The following is a 26324-nucleotide window of genomic DNA, read 5'->3' on the forward strand; positions in this document are numbered from 1 at the left end:
ACATACTCTGCATAGCGTTAGCACTGTTATTGTTAGTGATTTTTGCTTGATAAATATTTATCAAATAAAAATTGCTGTTGCTGAATTTTTGTTTATCAACCAATTACTTGAGATGCTAATAGTGGAAATTCACAGATGTAGTGTAGCTGTCCTCCTGTTTCAGCCATCTGCACAATAATGTCTTAGAGCGATAAACCCAAACGTCCTGATCTCAGCCACTCTGAAACCTTACAACTTACAACCAGTGAAGTGCCACCACTGTACAAACACACTCTGACCCCACCGTGCTGCCACTCAACAGAACAATGCACTTCTGCAGAGTATGAACAAAAAAACTGCACAAACATACAAACACTTAAACCGAGCAGTGTGATTGGTGGGATGGGGAAACAGGAGGAGGACAGGAAGGAAAGCGGAGCCATTGTTGAGTGACCATATCGTCTCTCGCTGTGACAAGGTCATGACTGAACTCTAGGTACACACACAATCACAAACACAATCACACATGTACAAAGAGATCATCCAAGCTCACCCGCAGGGCCTGTAGGTGAACACTATGTAGCTTTCCTCGTCTGTCTTCTCAATGAAAGTTACGCACGTCTGTTTCTCCCAGTGACGCATGGCCTGCTTAAACATGGCCCTCTGACTACCTGGAACACACACATTTTACATCCTACTTTTACACAATCGTGGTCGGTGTGTATTTTACTGCTGAGCAGGATGGGCAACAGTCCAGCGGAGTTGCTTACCAGTGAAGTTTCCTCCTATGACGTAGGGAATGACTCCTCCAGGCCATATCCTCTCAGCTCTGGATGTGGCTGCTCGAGGAATACGGCTCTTTGTGACGCTCCCAGCTCTTCCACCTTTCCCAGTTTGGCTCTTGGTACTGGCAGCTCCCTTGCTGACGTTCTTGGGGAGATAGTCTGACAGAGTGGGGAAAGAGAAATTACAGTCAAAATACACATGTGCAAACAGAATAAATTACTGGGCTATTATTATAAATATCAGTTCATAAATGTGCTTCCATATTATTTGATTATACCCTCTCTTATTATACGTGACCTTTCAGAGTTTGTTCTCAGATCAGGGAGTAATAAAACTCTAACAGAAATAGCTCTGCTAGCTGTTTGACTAAACATTTAATTTAAACAAGGTTATTATCTATACTGCATGAGCTGTGTTGCTTCAGTAGAGTAAAGGGTTCTGGTTCAACTTCATCTACTTGTAAAGTGTATGGAAAATGGAACAAATCTTGAATTGTCCAGCATCACTTGTAGTATTGAGAATAACTGTAGCTTTCATTGGGGCCTGATTCTGCTTCAGATGTGTCTCATTTCGTCCTCATCAATAATCACTGACAAACACAGACTTGGTGATTTAGCTCACCTGACATTCTCCACATTAAGCCTGGGACCAGTGATTCGCGTTATTTAAGCTGTATTCACATTATGATGAACAGACAGGCTCTTACAGTTACTTTCTTTTTAGAGTGCAAGTTTTAGAAAGAGCCAAAATGTCTATTGCCAAGGTCTACATGCCACCATGTTAATGTTGTTGCAGCAACAGTGGTTAGATAGGGACTCAACATTTATGACAACATTTCACTGAACTTGAAAGCTGAAAGCTTGACAAGTAAATGTTTTAAGATGGTTTCAAATGATTTATTACTGTATTTATACAATCAAAAACTTTGTCCCCCATCGTTAATTGCAGCTGAAAAGCACAAAGAGAGAAAAAACTTGCTTCATATATCACAGTGAAAATGTCATCAAGTCTGTCATCAAAGTCTGCAAACAGCTGCAAGCAGCCACTGAGACTCTAGCTGGTAACAGAAGTGTAATTTAAAAATATAAGTTTCTGCAGAAAAGCTGTTTTTTATACTGGACTGAAATGAATGGAAACCACGCATGCCATTCTGGTATGCTTGGGAAACTGGGTTCAGAATGTAAAACATAGTATTTGTGGTTAATTAGCTAAAACATGCAGAACCACTAGCGTGGTCCTTTCAATAGTGGTTTGGTAACACACGTCAAAGCATGTCGTGATATTCAGGGTCCTTACCGAAGCCAAATCTACGTATTCTTTCCAGCAGCAGGTATAATGAGCCTCTCTTCTTCGCAATTTCATGTTCCTCCAGGCCACCTGACACACACACACACACAGTGCCAAGAGTCAAAACACAAACAATGTATAATAATAAATGCTGATATCCTCAGGTGGCCCGCCGTCTACTTCCTTCCTATCCACGTTGCTGTACTCTGCAGCTGATGTTGTAATGAGAGAGTTTCAGAGGAAACACGACAGAGAGAGCATTACGTGATGATTACAGAGTGAGCGTGCGATGTTGCGTCCACTCACCAGATGTGTGCCCCTGCCGGGAGTGTGTGCGCATGTGTGTGTGCTGTGTGAGGTCTATCGTCCTGTCAATCTGGAACATTCGCAGGTCCTCCTCGTCTAAAGCGATGTCGCCCCAGAATACGGCTGGAAGTTAAGAGAAGACATGATAGTTAGCAGAATCACTAATGCCATCATCACTGTCATCATTCATCATCCCTGGAAATGATCACATTATTATAAAACTGTAATATTTCTCTTCATAAGCAGTGTTAGAAGTGTGAAAAATACTACTGTTTATATATAACTTGGTTACATAGAACAGGTTTTCCGCTCAGCAATATAACCAAGTGCAAAGTCTTAGAAGTTAATTGAATTTTAAAATCAATTTTAAAAGCAAGGATAGATTAAACGTGCTGGTCTTTCTCTGTCAAGTTTACAATCCAAGCAACAGAGATTTGAACAAGCTGCAGACATGAGAGGGATCTTTTTGATGAAAGTGAAAGTAAACAGGGCTTTTCATTAGTCAAAACGTGAAGTGATGGATGAAGGTTAGTTTGTGGGTTTTGGTGTGCGCTCTTTATGCTTTAAACCCAAGTCCTCCACCAACCCTACATCAAATCTTGGGTCCCGACTTCATGTTCCACATTTTGTTTCTGTGTCTGAGCAATCACAAAAAAATAGTTTTGATTGAATCCAACAGAAACCATGAAAAGTCTGATATTGTGTTTGTTTATATGGTTTGTTTAATTATGTGTATTACTATTAAGAGTGTTGATCTCAGTAAACTGATATTTCCTATTAAGTTGAGGTGTCTAGAGATGATCAGGCGTCTACACAACTGCAGCAAGGTTTGAGTCAGACATGGCTTCAAAAACAAAAACTCCACAAGGAAGTGAAAATAAATTGTAAGCTGTGCCTTAGTAAACAAAGTGTTTACTGTGGTAAAATGGGGGCATTAAAACCACTGGACCCTAACAAAATCGGATGTAATTAACAGGGATCTTTTTCAGGGAAGGGGCGATGTCCTGTTTTTTCAAGGCTGTTAAGGTTTGGATTTATTTTTTCTTAAGTTCAGTTCAAGTACAAACTCTTTAACCCGCTAAGACCTCCAGTGCAGAACTATGAGAACTGGAGGTAAGTACAATGTGTACTTGTACACTGGGTAGAGGAGTACTGCAGATGTCACACAAGTGCAGTCATGGTGCAGGTCACATACCAGGAAGACCACAGGTGTTTTTCTTTATCTTTAGCGCTGAAGTTGTCACGTTAACTGAATTATCTGGTTATTGATTCTACGAGTTCTAACATTACCGTCATACCACAGCACAGACTCACTGTTGTTTCATTCACTCCAATCATGCATCCACAACTACACCCAAAGATGTAGAAACCTACTGCTAGAAACAGCTTTGTCTCCCTCCCTCTCCCTCTCTCTGTCTCTCTGACACACACACACACACACACACACACACACACACACACACACACACACAGAGTCACCAGCGCCCGGTGGTCTTACAATGGTTCGATATCAAGCTACGTATAAGCCTTCTGGCAAGTGACACTCCCCTTCCCCCTCATCCTCCCATCCTTCCTCTTTCCATGCAATCTGGCTTAAGGTTTCCACACACTGTCCACAACCATTAATGTACACACTGAAGCGCTATCAGAGCTACAGTGCCGTTGCACTCTGACACGCTGGGTTGCACTGGGTTGCATAGTAGAACTCACCCCCATCTCTAAAACTGGGGACAATGATCCGTCTTATCCTGGTATGGTTGTCTGGGCAGAGATTCTCTGTTGCATGTATTGTGATTTAGCCCAGGGCTAAGAATTGGTTGGTATAAGTTTGTTTTTTTTTTACATTACTTTCTCCTATTGTGCCTGTAAGGTAAAAAACTGAAAGTGTTTTTAGACTGGGCTGTTTCTGAGCCCAGCAGCAACCAGACATTAAAAATGGGCCTTTCTTTAAATGTTACTTTTAATTTCAAGAAGTTAAAAGTAGAAAAAAAATGAAAGAGTAATTGTGACGTGCAAACATTTGGGCACCCTACTACTGTAAGTCACTACTTGGCAATTATAAAAAAAAAATCGGTCACTCGGAGATAAGATTTGTTTCCTTCAGCATTGAAGCCTAGAGCCGAAACACTTCTGTGTCTTTCCGCTGCGCTGCATTAGCCTATTAAAAGCATTATAAACCTTTTAGTTTTTGCAATATTTTTAGGCTGTCCTGCACACACAGCATGTTGAAGATCGACCAACGGAGTTTCAGGAGACTCGAAGGGTCGTTCCAAAAGTTTCAGCTTGTGTTTGTTAAAGTAAATCATGGTGGATTTCGAGGTTTGCTTTGGATCATTGTCCTGTTGTAGAAACCAGCCTCGTTTCAGTTTTACTTTCTTTACGGACTCTGACCTGATGTTTCCTGTGTCACCAGCTGCCACACAACCTCAAAGCAGAGTATTTCCACTTCGTCCACAAGAACATATGGACCAGTTCAAAAGGTGTGCACTGCTCATAACAAGCCCTCTTTCAATCTACCTCTGTGTCTTCATCATCTTCCTCATAACACTTCCTTTCCTCCTGCCTCAACCTCATCCTTTTTTGACTCACAAAAATGCATGCATCAACACTAACACTAGTATGTGGCAGTGTTTCCATCACACACCTTTCAGCATCAGACAAAGCACATCTTGGATCCCTTGTTTTTCGGTTTCTTTTCCTCCCCCTCTCCCTCCATATCTTCAGTATCTCTCACAGCCACAACAATGAACGACTGAGCGATAATCATCACTAAATGATTAGCTGAGCAGAGTTATTGCCCTCCACAGGGACTCAAGACACAGATACATTAACAATGGCATGGGAGAAGCTTGTCACTTAGCTAATTAGGATTGCCACTAAAGGAAATGGGGGGTCAGGGTGCCATTGTGCTCAACTCTGTGCTATTGTTGGAGAGAGGAGCAAAACCACAATGACCACAGATGGTTTACAAATCAGGATATCAGATATAGACTAGGAGTGTGTGTTGTTGAATGGTGGTGTATGAGATTTTGATTAGATAGATATGAGGCTAATGTCTGATCTAGAGGGTGGAGCTGCTGTAATTTATTTATTATGATGTATAATGTATCTATTATGTAGACAATACTATGTAATACTGAAGGGTGCACTTTAAAGTGTGTTTGCTCATGCCTAAAAAAATTACTAAAAAACACAATATATTTCAAATAAAATGGTGGTTTCTAAATGCTTTTAGTGTGAACGTTTAAGATGTATAATTACTTAAAAGTTGAATCTTTTATTACAGCAAAAGTTTGATATTTTGGTGAATATGCTTATTGGCTTTCTTGCAGAGAGTTGGACGAAAAGATCAATACCACTATCATATCTGACACAACAGCCAGCAACTGACTAGCTTATCTTAGCATAAAGACTGGAAACAGGGGGAAACAGCCAGCCTGGATCCATCCAAAGGTTGACATTTGGAGATCATTCCTTGCTAACCTGACCTAATCAGCATCAAACTGAAAAGCAGTATCAAACTTGACGTATATAAAATATGTTTATTTGATTCTGAAGTGGTTTATGTGGGTGTGCCTTTGCCATATAAAGCAACAAAAATAGCACTTGCACTAAGATGTGGTATGAACAGGCTCAAAATTGCACTGTGGGTAACACAGTTTCTACAGATACTCCCCTCTACTGCACCCTCTGCATAAGTAGTGTCAAAGTGAGCCACAAAAAACGACCAAATGGATGCAAAAAATCCACTTTACGCCTTAGGTTAAAGTTGAACTGCCACTTCAAACACAGACAATATCACATAACACCTGCATTTGAAATGATATTCCCTCAGCTTTTGTCTCTGGTTATGGGACAGTGCACCAACTTTAAACTTCTAGTAGTTCTGGATATTTCAGGACAACAAGGCAAAACACAAGGACTAAAAGTTTTCCAGAAAAAAAGGAGCTGACACAAGCAGAGATACAAAGCGAAAAGAGGAGGAAGAGTACAGTAATAGTAAGTTTCGCCCATTGATTGTTGGGGTCTTGTTAATCCATAGAGATACCATAAATAGCCCAAAGTCAAGCCAGTGGGTGAGGAGGGGTGAGGACAGTGAGGCAGGGAGATGCAGGAGGAAAAGTATTGATCCAAAAACCCCAGGACGTCCCAGGAGACCTACATCATGCTGACCAGGGCCTTACTGCATGCCCTTCAGCAGGGGCACTGCAGCAAACACACACACACACACACACACACACACACACACACACACACACACACACACACACACACACACACTAATACACACACACACACACAGGAGTAATGCACCAAACACAAACTGAGAGGAAAACTTCCTCCACACGCATCCAGCACCTCCCACCATGCTGGCTGTTTGGAGTGGCAGCAGACCAGCAGACCAGTTTGAGTCATATTGATCAAGTTTTCTAGGCAGACAGCGCTAATGTCGGATTTCTGCAAGTTCACTCTGCGGCCTGGTAACAAATGTCAAACATTCACACAGCAGTGGCTCTGTGTGACTGTGAGGGCTGGAAAATGAAAACGTGCATATGTGACCATGCTCGTCGTCATGTAACACAATTAGCACCTGAGCAATACAAGAGTTTATTGCTGTTACCTGTTTAAACCTACGGGCGCATATGAGTCTGACATATGAGTCACTAATTTAATGAGGGTTTCTACAGCTGAACCGGTCACAGTTGGAAGGAGCAAAGACTGATACATGATGTTTTTTGCCATGTACACGTTTACATGTATCTACAAAATAGAGGAACAAAATCTTAAACATAAACAATATTGTTTACCATTTCCCTCTGGAAGCTTTGTTTGTTTTTTACTGTAGATTTAATGGCTTCTTACTTTTCCTTTTGACATTTTATAGACACCACAGTACAGTACAATAGAGAATTATGCACTGCTGAGTTCAAGCTGTAGTCAGTGGGGTGTACTATGACACACACACACACACACACACACACACATATATACACACACCTCACTAAGCTCCTCATTAAGCAAATATAAGGTCACACTGTAGGTGGGCTAAGATGAGTGTGTGTGTGTGTGTGTGTGTGTGTGTGTGTGTGTGTGTATGAGCTGATCTACTTGTGCAATATTATTATAGTGAATATAACTGTGACTGTGAACGTACTGTGATATTAAAAAGAGATTATCTCAGCCCTGTTGGAAGATTTTCTCCAAAACTAATCATTGTGCAGGCTGTTTGATCCATATTAACACTTTGTGAACAGGTGCTGTGGTTCAAGCTCAAACTACACAGACATCGCTGAAAACAGCCAAAACCAAAAACGCAGGCTCAAAAACTGTACAACACATCGATACACACAGCATACACTAATTCCTCTAAGATGAGGTGGTTTCAAAAGACTGTCATTTATAATGACAATAATACTTTTTATTTATAAGCGTCTTTAAAGACACCCAAGGACACTTAACAAATCGAATAAGACGTTCATGACATAAACCGAGAAAAAGATTTAAATATATAAAATAAAACAACAAATACACAGTGTATGTTTCATGAATCCCCAGGAAAAGCCAGCAACAACAAGTGAGTTTTCAGTTGAGACTTAAAAGAGGCAACAGATGTGCACTGCTGCAGACCCTGAGGGAGAGCATTCCAGAGGTTAGGACCAGCTACACTAAAGGCTGGAGGGGGGGTGGGGGGGTGAAGGGAGTAGATGGGCATCAGAGGAACGCAGTGATCGAGCAGGTTTATAGGGATGGAGAAGATTGGGTGGACAGGGAGGCACCAAGCCATGGAGAGATTTGTGAACAGGAAAAAAAGTTCTTTAAAATAAATGCGGCATTAAACTTGGAGCCAGTGCAATTGGTGGAGGGTAGGGGTGGACCGCGTGCGACAGAGAACTCTATTTAACCCCCACGTGGGTACACCAAGGAGAAGGGCATTACAATAATCGAGATAATAAAGGCGTGGATGAGAGTCTGCAACAGATCATAATCTAGTTATCAAACAGAGGCTTTGTTCACCTTGAATTCACAGCTTTTCCAGTGGATTCTCTCAGAAACAATGAGGACTTTATGCTCCAAACAGGCATATGTTTCCCATAATATAGATTATTATACCACTGCTGTCTCAGTCCTTAACGCACAACCTTGTGAAGCTTGTGAGTCGTCTCGTCATCACACCCTCTTCCACTGGTCAGAACTACTCTGTCCCAGCTTACACTTTTGGTCAGCATTATGAACCTACTAATCTTTTGTTTGTCTTATTTCCTGTTCCAGTTTATTTATTGGCTCCCGGACACATCACTCAAATATTTACTTATTCTGTAAACAAAACCTTAGAAGGTATTACTGTACCACCTGGCCTAAAATTCCTTTACTTCCTTTTGTATTCAATAAATGCACGAGGGTGAACTCATATCAGATTTCTACTTGGCCATGTTTTGTTTTGTTTACTAGGATTTGAAGCATCAGGCCAATGAGCCAGTGAGTGAGTTTGGATGCAGCGGCTCTGGCCAGTGGAAGAGCAGGATCTCTCTAATGCTTCATTCATGAATGTTGGTGGAATGGGAAGAACAGGAAAAACACTGCTTACTGCAACTTGGGAGTGCTGAAGCATTATTCCAAGAAGGTTAGCCTTAGTGCTAACTTCGCAGTCGCACCAGATGAACTAAATCAGCTACTTTTGTTGTGTTTGTAGCAGTTTATTACCAAGTGAAACCAAGTACAAATAGCGAATGGCTGCTATAAAATTTGCTCAATGGATCGTATTATATTTTCATAACCACCAGCGGTGGTGCATTTGCAGCCATACTGCCATCAGTATATTGACATCAGTGAGAGAGATATCATATCTCCAAATAGGAGGCTGACGTGGGCGGCAGTAATGACGGTTTAAGCTATATGATGTGAGCGTGGCAGAACATACATGAACCAATACACACAAGACCAACGGGACTGTTGGTCAGGTAGGATGGAAGACGTTTACTGTCATCTTTCTTCAAAGTTATACCTGTCTGAAACATATTGAGCATTCAGGTAGGCAGTGCAGAAAAGGATAATACAACCCTTTCACCAGGAAAGAACAGTGATATCTAGCAACTCTGTGGATTCCTCGATTATGATAATGACATTGTTTTTTTATGACCAATGCCAACTTTTTTTTCCAATCATCACTTTTCCCAACATGTGCACATGGAAACTGCAGTGTGGTTAAAGTTAGGGAAAGGTCAGGGTTACAGTTAAAGGTGAACGCTGATTGCAGATCTGTTACCTCATGCGCTGAACACTGCTCTAACACCCCTAATCTCCATGAAGAGAGCACTACTCTCTGCTTTGGCACGTTGGAACTGGACGTACAAAGTCACGGTTACCAAATCGTGGGGATACTGAGCCGAATGATGCCACATGAGTGGTTTCTATGAATGTTTTATCGCTCCTGGAATCCAAAATAACTGCTGTGAAACCAAGCTGTCCACAGCCTCTATTGTCCATTGTGGAGGAAACTATCACTTTAAACTGAGATTACAGTTTATATTTTGCTTTGTGACGATGGAATAATGATGTGCTACGACGCTTTGTAAGGTGTTGGAATGTGAAGAGATGCTGGAGTCGGTAGTGTCACTGGTCAGAAATGTGCTTTGAGAGAAAAAACTCAAAAATGTAGAAGCTTAGTCCAAGTTCAAAAAGTTCACACCCCCACCCTCCTGCAAGTATGAGTGTGATAGAGAGACAGAAAGAAAGAGATCATCTCAATGTCTGTGACATAAGATGAAATAATCATGAACAAAAGAGAGTGAGCATGAAAGACTGAAGACGGCAAATTAACTGAAACCACAATAATAACAAACTTAACAAATCACTAGTAACATGGACAAGCTTGACTTTTATCACCATTTTTCTTTAGCAGATGTTCAGAGTGCATCTGAGGAGTTAAGGATAGTGTGTCTGTGATGTCACGAGTCCAGAAACCCTGAAACAAACACTAATCATATGTTTTTTACTGGCTTAAACACAGTTCCAGACACTGCCAAAGACCCAATTACACACCTTACACTGACACATCCCTGTGTTTACCTCCAGGTGTGTGTGTGTGTGTGTGTGTGTGTGTGTGTGTGTGTGTGTGTGTGTGTGTGTGTGTGTGTGTTTGTCTGCAGACTAGGGTAGGCAAAGTTTGTTCATGCATGAACACAGATAAAAACAGATGGTAGAGCAGTCAGGCGAACAACTGGACATCTCAAACGACCCGGAAATAAAGCCCAGACTGATCATAAACAAATCCAATAACAGGAATATATTGTCATCAGACTATTCATCTTTTTAAGTATAAATTAATAAAACTGCTCTCGACCAAAAACATCAGAGGCAAAGTAGGCTATAGTGTGCCTAGTGGGTTATTTTGCGAAAAAAAAACCAAAAAACAGTCTCTGTGTTGTACTGTAACTGAAATAAAATGTAGATAATTATAATATTCAGGCCAAAGTAAAAAGAACATCTGCGACTTCAAAAGAACTACACATTTAAACAGTGCTCCGCCACGTAAACTGAAGGGGATAACAGGCAAAGAAATGTTCGGTATGAGACAAAATAACATAATATCATATGACACACACACACACACACACACACACACACACACACACACACACACACAGCACTGGTGTAACCTCCTAATCACATTACTGTGACACTGAGATTCTTCTCCAGCAGGTCATGGGTTTGGCCAGACATTGTGACGGGACACGATCATGTCTCGATTTACCATCAGGGTGCCCTGGGTGTGCACCTAGCGGCACAGCTCGTCAACAAGCTCTAACAGGTACGAAGATCAAATTAAACTTATGTAAGGGAGTTATTTTTGTGAAGATGGAAGACAGTTCTGCTCTGTAAGTCATCCAATTGGTGCATCAGGTGTGACTGCGTGTCTTCACTCATTGTGAGGAGTGAGTTTCAGATTACAGAGAATAAACCAAGTTAGGAGATGAAATGTGACACATCTGTGTGACACTTAACCAGATTCAAACTGTTGGCGAAAGGTTTGCTTCAACAAGAAGATTCTTTCAGTCTACACAGATATCATTCAGTGACATTGGATTTGGATATTTTTCTTACAGCTGGTCAGGAAGTTCTTTCACTCACAACAGACCTTTTTCACAGCAGACAAGCACAGGTGTTACTGAATAACATTAATGATAGCTTCGTTCTGTTCAAGTGACCTAAGTGTCAACACCTAAATCGAATGTGAAATGCAAAAATGTCTTTGGTGAAAAAGGCTTTCATCGCCGGCTGTATGATACGACATAAGGCAGGGCGCCAGTGGTTGCGTGTGCTGCGGACTACGACATTTCATTTGACAGTATGAATTGCTGAATTGTTATACCGAAGATTGTCAGACAAAATAGACATTTTCTGTGGTAATAAGATGGCACTAATCATAAATGGTTAATCACGATGTTATGGTTAAGAAACCTTGTTAAGCGGCCACATGCTTGTATTTGTTTTAGAGTTGTGCGTTCTTCAATCAAAAGCACAACATAAGCCGCACGCACATACATAATGTTACCTCAATACAGAGGAAAATGTTCTCTTTCTCTTGGCTCTGCTTTGTTTCTCTTTATCTTTGAGTCTGTATCAAAATTCATCTAGTGATACATTGTTTACATTCAGACGCAATGCTCTTTCTGTGCTATACTGTCTGCAAACTTTGCATGCTTGCACATTAAATGTAAAGAACAGGTGTAACCCACAGGTGTAACACACCACTGTCAAGATCCAACAGTTGGAAACTTGTTGACTTGTTAAGCTGCAGTCGTTTCTTGCCAGGTGTTTTTCTGTAATTATGTACATAGATAAAGCAATTTCAAAAGGAAAACTTAAAAAATATTTAAAATATTATGGCCAGCAGCCGTTGTTTGGTTGATGTGCGTCAACTGTACATACATCTTTTTGCACATTTTTACCTCACACTCAATTAAGGCTTGTTCCTACACAAACGTTAGCTTCTATATGAGTTAAATGACGTGGAGGACCTAGCTAAAAGTGTGTAGCTCTGCGTCACAGCTGAGCTCCAACAATACTTGGAATAGCTTAAAAAATAGTTTGACTGTAAGGAGACAGTGGCTTTTCCTCAGCCAATAATGGTTGTTTGCGAATGAGTTTTGCTGCTATAAATACCATCAGGAAAAGCTAGGTGACATAAAAGCACCCAGACATTTAATAATTGAGCAATGCGAGGCAGGTGGGCGGAGTGACGGCGGTGCTGACTCATGGCTTCTGCAGCTCCGGAACAATGACGCTCCAAAACAAACAGTCGGCTCTCAGCACGGCCGCAGAGTTTGTGCTGAGGCGGGAATCCTGAGGAAGACTTCGGAAGCTCAGTGGCAGGAGCACTCTGCTCGGGAAAATCCTGTTTAATATAATATGAGTGAGACCGCTCGCTCTCTCACTAACACACACACAGAACGCAGCCACAGTGTCAAACACACATACATACACACATTGCTCTAGTTTCCTTCCTACCGAGGAATGGGGGAAGGGGTGAACAGTAGCTGCAGCTCACTGTCACGACATGGTGGGCTTCAGTCTCTGACTGAAAAGCCCAAAGCGCACATAAAGTGTAGATGGGCACAGGCACACACACACATACACCTGTTTAAGATGCACTTAGTTAAACTATCGAAACAACTGGAAGACCACCTGACGGTTACTAAAGTCACACCTGAATCCAGAAAACAGCTAAATCTGGTTGTGTGTTTGTGTTTGTTTGAAGATTTCCTTGACTTCATTTTCTGTTTTCAAACATAGTGAAGCTCATAGATAAAACATCCCACAGTCTACATCCTACTTTAGTGACCCAACATCAGATCTCACTCACAATATCAAAAAAAAACCTCTGGATACAGTTCACATAGTGTTATCACAAACATGTTTATATTTTAACCCATCATTTATGAGGCATACTGTACAGTCTAGAATCTAAATGTACTTTCTCACTTTTCATTTACTTTTTGAACTTATGAAGGAAAGTTCAGCCTGAATGCAAAGTAAATTTTGTGGTGCACATGTGTAAAGTAAACAAAGACGCGTTCACATGAACATGTGCAGATTCGCTCTACGGCACAAACTGAGGCAACGATGCGTGAGTTTGAAATCTTTCAACTTGAGCTAAAAATGTGTGTTCATCACAGCACTGCATGACTCCACGTAATCATTAAGTACAGACTAGAGAAAGAAGAGGAGAATACCTGAGCTGTGACACCAACACCTCTGTTGCCAACTCTGTGGAAAGTAAACACGGACTGCAAAAACACTCATGTGGTGGAATTAGAGCAAATAACTCAAGGCAAAAATGTTTGTTTTGTGTTAAATCTGCACCTTTAAACAGTTTGTACACAGACAATGTGGCGTCTGATGAAGATTCATGGTGTTTTTATCATTCAAACAACCATAGGTATAAATTTATCCATCAGACTGCGAAGAAACAAACACCACAGTCTTGCCTGCTCAAAAGCTATAGACTTTAAAACGGTTCCTTAAATCTGATGTTTTAACTAACTACCTGGGCACATATATTGAGTCACTGATTGAGACATGGAGCCTCCGTCATGAAGCTGTAACAATGTCTTTAAGAATAAACAGCTGAATTTTATCTGCACATCTCATCAGAATGAGCTTCAGCTGACGTGAACCACTTCATGTAGGCAGCAGGGCGGAGGTCGTCCCTTAAGTGGAAGGTCCTGCTTCAAGCTTCACAAGGAAACTGTGATATAATGTTACTTAAGTGCTCATGAACTTCATATTAAATTACTATTAACTCTTTCCCTGACTCTCCAACCCCGGTGTGGAAACCCCAGAGTTTGGGTAAAATGTATTGCAGTCATGTCACATCATTACTGTTGCCTCTGAATCAAAACTCCAAGGCAGTGGACAATGAACAGCACAAACCACCACCCACCAACCCAACCACCCACCCATCCACCCATCCATCCATCCATCCATCCATCCATCCATCCGGTATACCCACTGATCCTTGAGGGTCACAGGGAGGCTGGAGCCTATTCCAACTGATGCTGAGCTACAGGCAATTTAGAGTCACAACTTAACCTAACAAAACATTGGCCACCATTTTTAAATTTTCTTTGAAATCATTATAGCTCACATGCAAATTTCTTATCCAATTGTTGCCAAAATTGCAAAAACTCCTCCCCTGTTGCAGTGTCAACTACTGGGCTGGGCTAAGTACTGGGCTGTAACATCTGGGCTCAGAGATGCGAGTCCATGACAAAATGTACATTATGTGTTTTAAATACTGTTACTATACATTCCTATGATACACCACGATTGTATTTGAAGAAGAGAACAAGTAGTTGGTCTCTCGGGTCATTCCCGAAGAGCCGGCCCCCCCCCGGCTTCATTCGAACACCGAGGTTTGTTTAGCTTTCGCTCTGTGTGTGTGAGCATTTTATGAGAACAGTGATTTGGAAGGAAGCATGAATGACTCTTGAGTGAGCGTAGGAACCCGTGCACATCTGTATGACTGTGTGCGTGTGTGTGTATGTGCGCACGCGTGTGTGTCATCTCCAGCTGAGTAGCAGGATGCAGACAACCAGGAAGAGATAAGCGCGGGTGAATGGAGGGAGCTCTGCGTGTGTGTGTGCATCAAGTGTGTGCGTATGTGTGCCTGTGTGTGTTCGCATAGGGAAATCACTTCACAAAGGCCTGGAAGTGTGTGTTCTCCTGTCTACCAGCGCGGGACTCGGAGGAGATAAGCAGCCAGCCAAATATTCCCCTTGTGTTTTCCCAGCAAAAACAGGAGGCGGAATACCAACTACTCAGACTGATGCCACAGGGTCAGGCCTGGAATGAGCCGCGCTTCCACTTCTTACAAGCGACACAGACACACACAAAGACACAGCCACCAAATCTTTATACACTGGCACATGTATGGGTTGATGATAAGGATGGAACTAATTATTACTTCCACTACTGGTTAATCTGTTCAGAAAATAGTGAAAATACTTTTGGATGTAAATCCACAGACATCTATAAATTTACAAATCCATAAGTGTGCATGTACAGACTCTGCTTGATGCATTTGTGCATGCATATCTTAAATGCTGGAAGTTTGTGTCTGTGTATGTGCATGTAGATGTGACATATACGTACCTAAAAGATAGATGATAAAAAATAGGCACCTTATGTTTACTTTTGTTATATCTTCCCTTTTGTGTAGGGGTGGTCGGACAAGGTTGTGTAGATGTGGCATGCATGTAAGATGGTATATGAGAGCGATGCAGTGATGATCAGGTGAGCTGTTGTGTATCTATATGTAAATTGAGAACATATTCATGGAAAAATGAAAAAAAAATATTCAAAACAACCATTACAAGTCCCCAGAGCCCAATTTAATTTGCAATTTGTTTTCATTTTTCAAAATAGATGAATAAGCACATCCTCACACGTGAGACGCTGTTATCAGGAAATATTTGCCTAATATGGTGGAGCAAATTAAGCGATTACTCCACTATCAAACTGACTGCTGATTTCTTAAATATTTCCAATATCAAGAAAGGAGCTGAATGTGTCTTAACTTTTAAGTCGACATGAGACGTCATGGAAATGGAATCATGGAAAGTTTCCATCTCTACAGTTCCATGGAAATTGAGCAAACTCAAGCAGCAGATAAGGACCCTGTGATCGGACCAAAAACTCCATAACATCGACTAAATTCACCTCATTCAGAAGCTTGTCAAGAAGAAAATGTGAGGAGAAGACAAAAGTGATTAAGGTGAATGAAAATGAAATGAATATTAGGTAAATTCTGAAAGCCCATTTGTCTGCTGGGGAATTTAGACTGAGCACAAGATGAAAATTAGAGATGCCACAAATGCATAAGAACTTAATGTAAAGATGCAAACAGGTAGATTTGATCCAGGTGGTGTGAACTGCCATGAAGACTAAAGAGACACATCAGTTACTATCCTGATGTGTACGACTCCACTAATGTACAGCAACAGCAGCAAAACTAAAAGTGTTAGAATAAAAGTTTTGAAATGTGTCTCGCACACAGATGTGCATGTTGTTCGGTACAGTAGCTACAGCAAATGTCCATACAGTCGATCAGGGAACATGTCCCTCGGTTGTTGCTGTAAAAGCACAGACTGCGCTCAAACATTCCAACTGGCATGAATAAATGGAGGCAGTCGTTTGATTTGCATTTAATCTGAACAAAACATTCGTACCATGTAACACTGATGTTCCCCGTTCAAGTCCAGACAGGGACCTTTGCCGCATGTTGTTGTTCCCCCCCCCACCCCTCTCCTTCTCGTTCTCTGAGTTATTGGTTGTATAAATATCCAGAAAAGGCAAAACAAGGCCTGAAAAAAAGTAAAGGGTTCCATTAAACATGCACACATGATTTTACTAAAAAATAAAAACTCAGAAAAAGGTGTCAATTATGGAGATCTCTTTAAAATGGGATTCTCATGTGTGGTCATTTGCTGCGAGAAATCTAAGCATGTCAGCATTCAGTATGTGAACTCCTTGGAATTGCCAGGTTTCCTGCATTAATTGGCCATAAACTGTGATCTGATCTCAATCTAACCAATAACCTAAAACAAGTGCTTACAGTAGTTGCTGATCAGACCAGCACAATGTTTAAGAGGAATTTTCTTCCTTATAGAGCTGCTTCAGCTCAGGATGTCTGGTGTGAACATTTCTCTTCAGGTCATTCCACAGCATCTCTGCTAAGTCAAGGTCTGGGCTCTGACTCCACCAGGTGGATTTTTTTCTCAGTTTTTGAGTCAGTCTGTATTAGATTAATTTGGATATTGCGGGTCATGTTTCTGCTGCATCACCGAGCTTCTCCTGAGCTTCAACGGGTAGACAAGCACCCTGTCCAGCTGTCCAGGCCCAGAGGCAGCAAAGCAGCCCCAAATCATGATGCTTCCTTCCACTGCACTTCACCTTTGGGATGATGTTTTAATGATGGTGTGATGTTCCCTTTGTACGCCATTCATAGTGCAGTCCACAAAACATTTTCCCAGTAGCATTGTGGAATTACAAGGTGCTCTGCAATTACACCGTCAAAAATCTATTTGGCTTTGGGGTTTATGCCACTGTGTGTGTGTACTTCAAACAATGGCAATTGAAACATCATGTTGGAGTTGAAGCTAGTAATGTTGAACAACAGTTACTTTTACTGAAAATACTGCAATGCAGAAAATAGAGAGCACGTCGAAGTAAATGTAATGTATGGTATACTGATTGAGGCAGGGGGAGGATGTGCTTTCTGTGCTTGTCTGGCCACTGAGATACATGGACAAGACATGCGACCAAGCTGACCAATCACAGTTGCTGCAGTCTGCGTCGGCACGACATGCAGTTACATATCTAGGGAGGTGCACATCAGGCTACGGCGGTGGGTATGCCACACCTTTTACCGTACCTACGGCATCAATTCAACGCAGAAGTATGAATTGGCCTTTAGGCTGGGCGATTTATTTTTGCCGAGGCATGTTTCACAACAGAAGCTGTGTGTTTTGTTGTGAACAGAAAACTCAAAATGTTGAGTGTTTTTGTAAAAGTCAAAGTAGCTCCAGCCAAGACGTCCAATCAGGTTCCACTGGTTCATCTCCAGGTTTGATAACTCCTGTCTCCAATTATTTTCTGTTGACGTAATTAGCCGAGGGGTTCACTTACTTTTTCCAGCCTACACTGTGAATGTTTGAATGATGTTTTCAATATGGACAAAGAACAACACAAACATTTTGCAATAGGTTGTGTATGTTCATAATTATAACGTAGACGAAGACCTGACCCCATTTTAAAACAAATTTATATAAAAATGCAGGTGATTCTAATTCAGGTAATTCCAATTCACTTACTTTTTCTTGCCACTGTAAATGCATTCCTTATGTCCACTGATATTTCCAGCAAATAAAAACACTGTGTGTGTTTTCTCACTTCGTTTTTTTAACCTACAAGAGTCGCTCAGTTACTCAAATATATGTAGACTGACTGTCTCCCTGTAACCTGCCAGGCTCCCATCCAAACATATACACACTCTCACACACACACACACACACACACACACACACACACACACACACACACACACACACACACGGTAAGTTCTTAGCATAACTAAAAGCCACAGAGTCATGGGACTGCAGTATCAACATAAAAATCACCCACACAGAGATCACTGTAACATACACATGAGCAAACACACACACACACACACACACACACACACACACTGGCCAGTGTCCAGGGTTGTCAGGTTTGTGTATTTGGTATGTAAGGAATGCGTGTTGGTCAGTGTGTGGACACGCAGTGCTCTGGGTGGAGTTCTTATCAGTCCAACGTGTCATCACAGACAACATTAAGTCCCATTAAAACACCCATGAATGTACGTGTACGCAATCACATATGCACATGGACACGCCAAGTCAAAACGGGTGTAACCAAAACAAGAACCCAGACTTAAGAAGATGCTTACTGGTCTTACAACACAGCAATATTTCCCTTGCAACTCTCTTGCACACAGGAGAGGAGAGGAGAGGAGAGGATTCCTCTACCTAACATGTGATGTAACATGTCCAGTATCAAAAGTTGACATTGAATGTTTGTTCAAATTTTTGGTCTTGTTTATTTATTTGGGCTGATATTTCCTGATCTAAATCATGACACATTGTCGCAAAATGCTTGTATAGCTGAGCACGCTGAGACAAAACACAGTGATGCACTGGGAAGTTTCACAGATTTCATTAAATTCAAAAAGGATTCTTAAATCGTTATGGTAATAAAGTACTGATTTAAGATATTGGAAAAACTATTGTTCTGGTGCCATTACAGAAACTCAGGTATTGTATCACACCTTTGTAAAACATTTCAGATTTACCCAGCCCTAGGCAGACTAAGTTAAATAACACCAAACCATCCAATCGGGACATACAGTGTCTGCTAAAGATGTAAAGAAAGGTCACTTTAATTCAAGGACTGTGTAAAATCTTGAGTGAATCTCCAGGCTTTGTGTTGAAAGTATGAGTTCATTTGGGTGGAGTGTACAAAGACACTGCGCATGACACACACCTATAAAATCTATAATATACTGAGGAAAAAAACTACATTTTTTAGTTATTTGAAGCACTTTAAAACAGTGTGGGCAGTTTCTCACACAATGGACATATTATAATGTAACTGCAAGGATGTTGCTTCACACATGTATACACAAAGACACGCAGGCACACACACATTTACTGTATGTCTTATGACACCAAACAGCTGCCAGCTTGCCATTAAATGTCCTGAAAAGATTTTATCACAATGTGTGTGTGTGTGTGTGTGTGTGTGTGTGTGTGTGGGAGAGAGAGAGAGAGCATCAGCGCATGTTTTGGTACAGTTAAGTCCAGCTGTTTCTCATCTTTGTTGATGGTTGATTTAACATCTGGATACAAGCAAACACACAGACACACACTTACACGCGCATGCATAGCCTGTCCATTTACATTCTGCCACTATCAGAACCAAAATTTTGCTTACAAGTGTCGCACGCGCTGAATGTGCGTGCATGCAGTGAAAAGTGTGGACTGCCACCGGGCTGCACGTGGCATCCACCCACAGGATCACCACAGACACTGACTTATTGGTTATGAAGGTTGGGGATAGAGGGACATCTGGACCGGTGCACACACACACATGGGCGCGCGCTGTCATCTCTCTCACACTCATACACGTGCCATCTCAGGGCCACTGCGCTCGGTAAGAGGGATCAGTGACCGGGCGCGCAAAAATACCAATTTTTTCAAATAACTAAAAATGAAAAAAGAGTAAATACGGGACTCACCGGCTTTGCATGGGTCTTTGTAGTCAATGGTCTCCGCTCTCTCCTCTTCATAATAGTCATAGTCTGGCTCATCGTAGTCGAAACAGTTAGAAATAGTCACTTTGCCCCAGAAAGTCAAGCCGGCAAGCATCAGCGTGATCCAGCGCATCTTAGCGGCCAGTGCCGAGGGCACTCGGTCCATCTGAAGACTGAAATAAACGAATAAAGGCCTCTGCTCGTCTCCTCTGCTGTTAGGAGATGGTCAATCCACTCTCTAAAGAAAGCATCGGCAGCAGGAATTTAACGGGTCATTGTGAAGATCGGTGTCCTCTCTGACAGTCTGGCTGTGGATACTGTAGGCTGCTGGAAGTTACTCTGCCGGGCTCTCCTCCATGGTAAAAGTACACTGAGGTATCTGTCTGCCCGCCCGGTGCCTCTCGGTCAGCAAAGTGTCCGCTGAGGAGTTCCGCTGTCCTCCGCTGTGGCTTTGCAGGTGAGGCTGCTGTGGGACAAACAAGAGAGAGAAACGGTGAGGGGATCAGGACTGGATGATCTCCGAGCGTAAAGACGCACCACGGTGTGTCTGCTGCTCACACAAGAATCATCCGCCTCGCATACTTCCAACCAGCACTGTTGTATCGCATGGTGTAATCTCTCTCTCTCTCTCTCTCTCTCTCTCTCTCTCTCTCTCTCTCTCCCCCTCTCACTCGTGTCCGGTAGTGGTACTGTCTCTCTCAACCCGAGTTAGCGCACCGCCTACAAACACATACACAAACTCTCTCTCTCTCTCTCTCTCTCTCTCTCTCTCTCTCTCACCCCTCTTTCTGTCTCCCTCTCTCTCCCCCCCTCTCACTCGTGTCCGGTAGTGGTACTGTCTCTCTCAACCCGAGTTAGCGCACCGCCTACAAACACATACACAAACTCTCTCTCTCTCTCTCTCTCTCACACACACACACACACACACACACACACACACACACACACACACACACACACACACACACACACACACACACACACACACACACACACACACACACACACACACATACGCACAGCTACCTGCACTGTTCGACCCAAGTGGCGCAGAATCGAAACTTTAATTGTCTTCTTTTGTTCCTTTTCACTGAGTATCTGCATCTAATGTTGAAAGACTCTTTATCTCTCTCGCCACCCCCATTGCTCTCTCTCTCTTTCTCACACACACACACACACACACACACACACACACACACACACACACACTCACAGCGAGAGAGAGAGGGAAGACACATACAGTTGGATAACCTAACAACGAGCGTAAACTTCAGAGGAAGCGCGCACTGATCATTGCAGGTTATTGGACCTCAACTCGCACGGATTCGTTAAGTAAAGTGAACTTACAGTAAAAACCGGTAGCGGTAAAAGTAACACGGCGGTTACACACTTGCCTGTGAGTTTTAGTATCCACCAGCCCTTACAGACCCGGTGCATAGTGGGTGTTTCCAGGTTATTTAGAGGCAGGTGCCAAGTAGGTGACAGCCAAACCATAAATGCCCAGAGGTACTACTATAGAGGGAGCCTTTATGGCCATGACGTGACAACTCAGTCCTTATACTGTCCCTCTTCTCTCCTTATTTTCTGTACTAGAAAGAGAGAGATGGGAAAAATACTTAGGGTTATATTAGTTGCAATTCAAAGCAATTAAGATTAATTGGGCTTTGTGCGTAAAAAAGAGGCGCGCCTCAGGCCTCAGCACGTTAACACCATGACTTTAGAGATCATGATTCAGGCGGGTATATTACCTTTCCTGTGCAGGAGCCTGACTGTACAGTGTATGATGGTAGAGAAATAGAGCCAAAAATTAACTATGACAAATAGCGAGCGAGTGTTCGGGAAATGCAGAAAATAATCACTGATCAATTACTTTAAAGAAGTTGTTTTGTTTAACCGATATAATTTGTTTATATTTTCTGTTAATTTAACGGTTTAATTTGGAAAATATTTCTTCCCCATTATGCCTTTCATAGATAGATAGATAGATAGATAGATAGATAGATAGATAGATAGATAGATAGATAGATTCACCTATGATGTCTTCTCTAATCTGTCATAAATACCCTTGCCGGCAGTAGGTCAGTCAACAACAGCTGAGTGAATTGAGTTCATGTGGGTTCATCCTCCACTGCATCACTGACACCCACAATACGGTGGAGAAACTTCTACTTTTGTGTGCGTGTTTGTTTGTGTGTGCGTGTGTTTGTTTGTTTGTGTGTGCGTGTGTGCGTGCGCGTGTGACATTAAGTGTATAAATCCAAAAACGTTTAAATGTATAGAAAATAGTTTACTACTAATTTTGCACGGACTGCAAAGTTGTCAACAGCCACCCATAATCTCCCAAGTGCAACCTACACGCACTCACACGGCAGGCACAGACAGTAAAAATAAAACAGCAGCAGTTGTTGACAGACAAGCAGTGCAGCCTGTGAACACCTTGCAAAGGTAAATCCTCCTGAGACGAGTTCACCCTGCGTCTCCGCAGCTTACCTGCTGCGTTTACCTGCCCGGGGCGCGTTGGTTTGCTGCGGCGTCATGAAGCGACCCATCATGCTTCAAATGCAGGGATCTTCTCAGGAGTCTCAGAGGGCCTCCGGTATCAGTCGGTACTGGCAGTTCCGAACGTGCGCGTCTCCCACCATATATTACCGGGAGATTACCGGAGCGCTGTCTCTGCTGCTCCCGACTAATCCTGCCCTCGGGGAGAGGTAGCGGCGCGCTGACGTCACTCTATCAATCCAGCAGCAAGCTGTCCACTATACACGCCCCGGGCCATGGACACAAATCCCCTGGAGGCAGTGCGCGCACACACACACACACACACACACACACACACACACACACACACACACACACGCACACGCACACGCACACACGCACACACGCACCATCACTTTGTCACCTATTTTTGGAGCAAAATCAGCAGTGTGTGGACCTACACTGAACAACGTGAACCTTCATTTTATGAGAAGGAGGTACTGACAAAAGGAAAGGAGCATCACCAGATCTCATCAAAGATCAGAAAGTTGACATTGTTTCCATATACAAATATGTGTAAGTTTATATTGATTTTTTAGCAGGTATACTATAATGTTTACCATATGCACTATCTTAGTTTAGGATGGTAGCATACTAACATTTGCTTATTGGCACTAATCACAAAGAACAGCTTAGGCTGATAAGAACACTATTAGTCCCGCAGGTATTTACTCATGATCCTAAGTATTGGACAAAATAAAAACATGACCTGATGGTGGTGCTGGAAAAGTCAAGAGATCACCAAAGTTATTCATATTCATCCTGAGGGGGATATTCTTATCCTCAACAAATGTCACTACAATCTATCCAATAGTTTGTGTCCAATAGTTCACTCAAAACCACAAATGTGAACATCAAGTTGGCGTTATAGAGGAAAAGTCAGGGTAACGCTTAAGTACCAAGATACAGTGCATGTGCCAATCCGACAAACAGATGTTACAGGATAAGTGAGAACATTAACCTGCTGGTGGCACCAGAGGAAAAATTGGGATCTGCAAAGTCATTGACATCCGTCCTTTGGGCACCATGAATATTTGTACTAGTGTCATAGCAATTAATCAAACAGCTGTTCACTAAAAGCATCAGATTTCTACTGGTGGTGCCAACCAAAAAGTCAGGGGATCATTGAAGCCGGTAGAATTCATCCTCTGGGAACGATGAACATCTGTACAAAACTTCATGGCAATCCATCCAATCCATATTTCAGTCTGGAACAAAGAGCTGGACAAACGGACATTGCCATATATGCCATGTAAGATTAACACATTTATTAAAAAGGCTAGATCTAAGATTGACTTGACTTATGATTATAAAAGGTTTCGGAGGAAAAAACGAGGAGTTCAAACCATATTTCATTTTGAAGGACATTCCCTGATTCGTGATTTTATTAGTCTGTTGAGTCACTGTTTACAGATGCTATGATCCACTTCAGAAAGATTTAGAAAGTTGCTTCAAAGATATTGGTTTCCTTTGTTTGATTTTGTTTGTATTGTTTTCACAAATGTTCATTTCCAAGGTTTCATTTCATATTCATTAATTGTTTAATTGGTTCTGTTCTCAGGTGCACCTCTTATCATCTGCCTTTTATTTATCAGTTAATCAAATAAATACACAATGATTAAATACACTGTATGTTATTTGTGACTAGGTGGGTTCCTAAGCAACACTAATGTCCTCTTGGAATATATGTTATTTGAGTGTTAGTGTTACTACTGTTATGGCAGCATTTCTTGTGTCTAGTTTGTTATTTGTCAGTGTGTGCACAGGCATCCAGAACTAGTGTACAATCTGAGGATTAAACTAAATAAACCAAAACTCGGGCCACTGTGTCGAAAAAACCTTAATACCACATTGTGTGTGTGTCTCAGTGTGTATCTGTGTGTTTGTGGTCTGGATTTCCCTCCTGAGCACTTGCTAATTAACGCTGGGGAAGGCATTGAGTGGCGTTTGGGCCTCTCCAACCACTTACTGTAGCTGCATGTGGTTGCCATCCAGCCAATCTATTCAGCAAAATGCTTCCTTCTTAAATAGGATCCAGCTATTGAGATTAATGCTGTGTGCAGGTATTTGTGTCCCTATTTAAAGCATTTATCGATCAGTGCGTCTCTGAAACTCTGTGAAAGTACCTCGCCAGCATTCTGACCCAGCACACTGACCACCTCCCTGAGACCGCACACACACTCACACCTCCACACACAAACCAGGAGGAACCCTCAATGTGAGCAGCAGCCCCTCGAGACTCCGCCAAGTGCTGTGGTCTGCAGGTACTGGAGCACTATTATTAGCTTTGTTTTCCTCAAACACACTTTCCCATCAATTCTATATGCAGTATAGCTAAACTCCACAAGGTTTGTACTGCACTTGTTTAACTTAAAAAGGTATACGCTGTCCAAAATCAGTTTTTTGAGTTATTGAAAAGTGGTTATCAAAGTTTGTAACTTTCTCACACTGCTGTACCTGTACAGTGAGTTCACTCAGTAGCAACATATCCCTACAATGGCCAATTTTTACTCCAGATAAACATCTACAGTAAAATTCACTTCTCTGCCGTTCATCCATATGCTCACTATGTTCTTAAAATACTAATTTTACTAATTTTTCAGTGTACTTGTTTCCAAATACAAAACATAATTTTGCCAAAATACAGCTAATTACCAGAAATGTGGACTTGAGACTTGACTCGACTCAAGATTTAAAGCTGCGCTAAGTAATGTTTTAAGTAATGCGCAAGGGATGATTCATAGTGACAAACCCACAGAATTGTCACCCAGCTTTGGTCACTGCTCATGAGCATTTTCAGAGCATCGTCTTTCAGCTTATTGCTTGGATTTTTATGGCTCGCCACTTCACTGTTTTGGTTCAGTCTCACCACCCTCATCAAACTTCCAGATGCAGCAGCTGTTTTAGCAAAAAGCTGCGATAAATCCAGCACTCGTACAGCATCAGACGCCTGACGGACAAAGTTAGCCACTAACCGGTGACCACAGTAAAGTGTATTTCAGATGGTAAATTGTTGGAGTTGACAAAGCTGAGAGGAAAGTGAATATTTAGGTTACACTTGTCAGGGCACCAGAAACATGAAATGAATGGTTATGATGCTCCGTATCTGCTGAATGGGAAGCGGGAAGATGACTTGCTTGCCAACAAGTCTGCCACATCAACTCCATAAGGTAATATGTATGTACGTAGGCTGCAGTCGGGTCCAAAAGTTTGTGACATGTATGTGTGTGTAAGTCAATGTTGTGTTTATAGCTTGTTTTGCTGCCCCCAGGTGGCCAATAATAAATAAATAAATAAATAATGTGGCTGCAAAAAACGAGTTTAAATTAAAGACCAGCTTAACAGCAGAATCAAATCTTCTGTTTGCTGACCTTTGTCTTGCGTTAGTTATGTAGAAGCGCACTCAAGGGTGTGGAAATAAATGTGATATCAGTGGGAGTGTGGCTACAGGAGCAACAGAGGAGACTTCAGACCACACCCACTCACACCCATCATTGATACAGGATGTGGTCAGCAGTGAAACAGAAGTGAAACTGTGAGCCAGAGTGGGCAGTGACACAGTGCTTTTCAGTCT

General features: G+C 42.0%; 1 protein-coding gene across 1 annotated transcript in view; it reads right to left on the reverse strand.

Annotated features, from left to right (window-relative positions):
• The window catches only part of tll1 (tolloid-like 1), a 47475-nt gene extending 26647 nt beyond the window's left edge, over window positions 1-20828 (reverse strand). Inside the window, exons 1-5 of the mRNA XM_023409521.2 lie at window positions 20198-20828; window positions 2359-2481; window positions 2062-2142; window positions 750-923; window positions 533-650 (exon numbers count right to left, since the gene is read on the reverse strand). Coding sequence (XP_023265289.1) covers window positions 533-650; window positions 750-923; window positions 2062-2142; window positions 2359-2481; window positions 20198-20378 — 677 coding nt within the window. The 5' untranslated portion in view covers window positions 20379-20828. The remainder of the gene's footprint in view (window positions 1-532; window positions 651-749; window positions 924-2061; window positions 2143-2358; window positions 2482-20197) is intronic.
• Between the last annotated feature and the right edge of the window lie 5496 nt (window positions 20829-26324).

This window comes from Seriola lalandi, unplaced genomic scaffold, assembly GCF_002814215.2.
Source record: "Seriola lalandi dorsalis isolate HSWRI2012SDOR001 ecotype SW California unplaced genomic scaffold, Sedor1 jcf7180002054394, whole genome shotgun sequence".
Taxonomy (NCBI): Eukaryota; Metazoa; Chordata; class Actinopteri; order Carangiformes; family Carangidae; genus Seriola; species Seriola lalandi.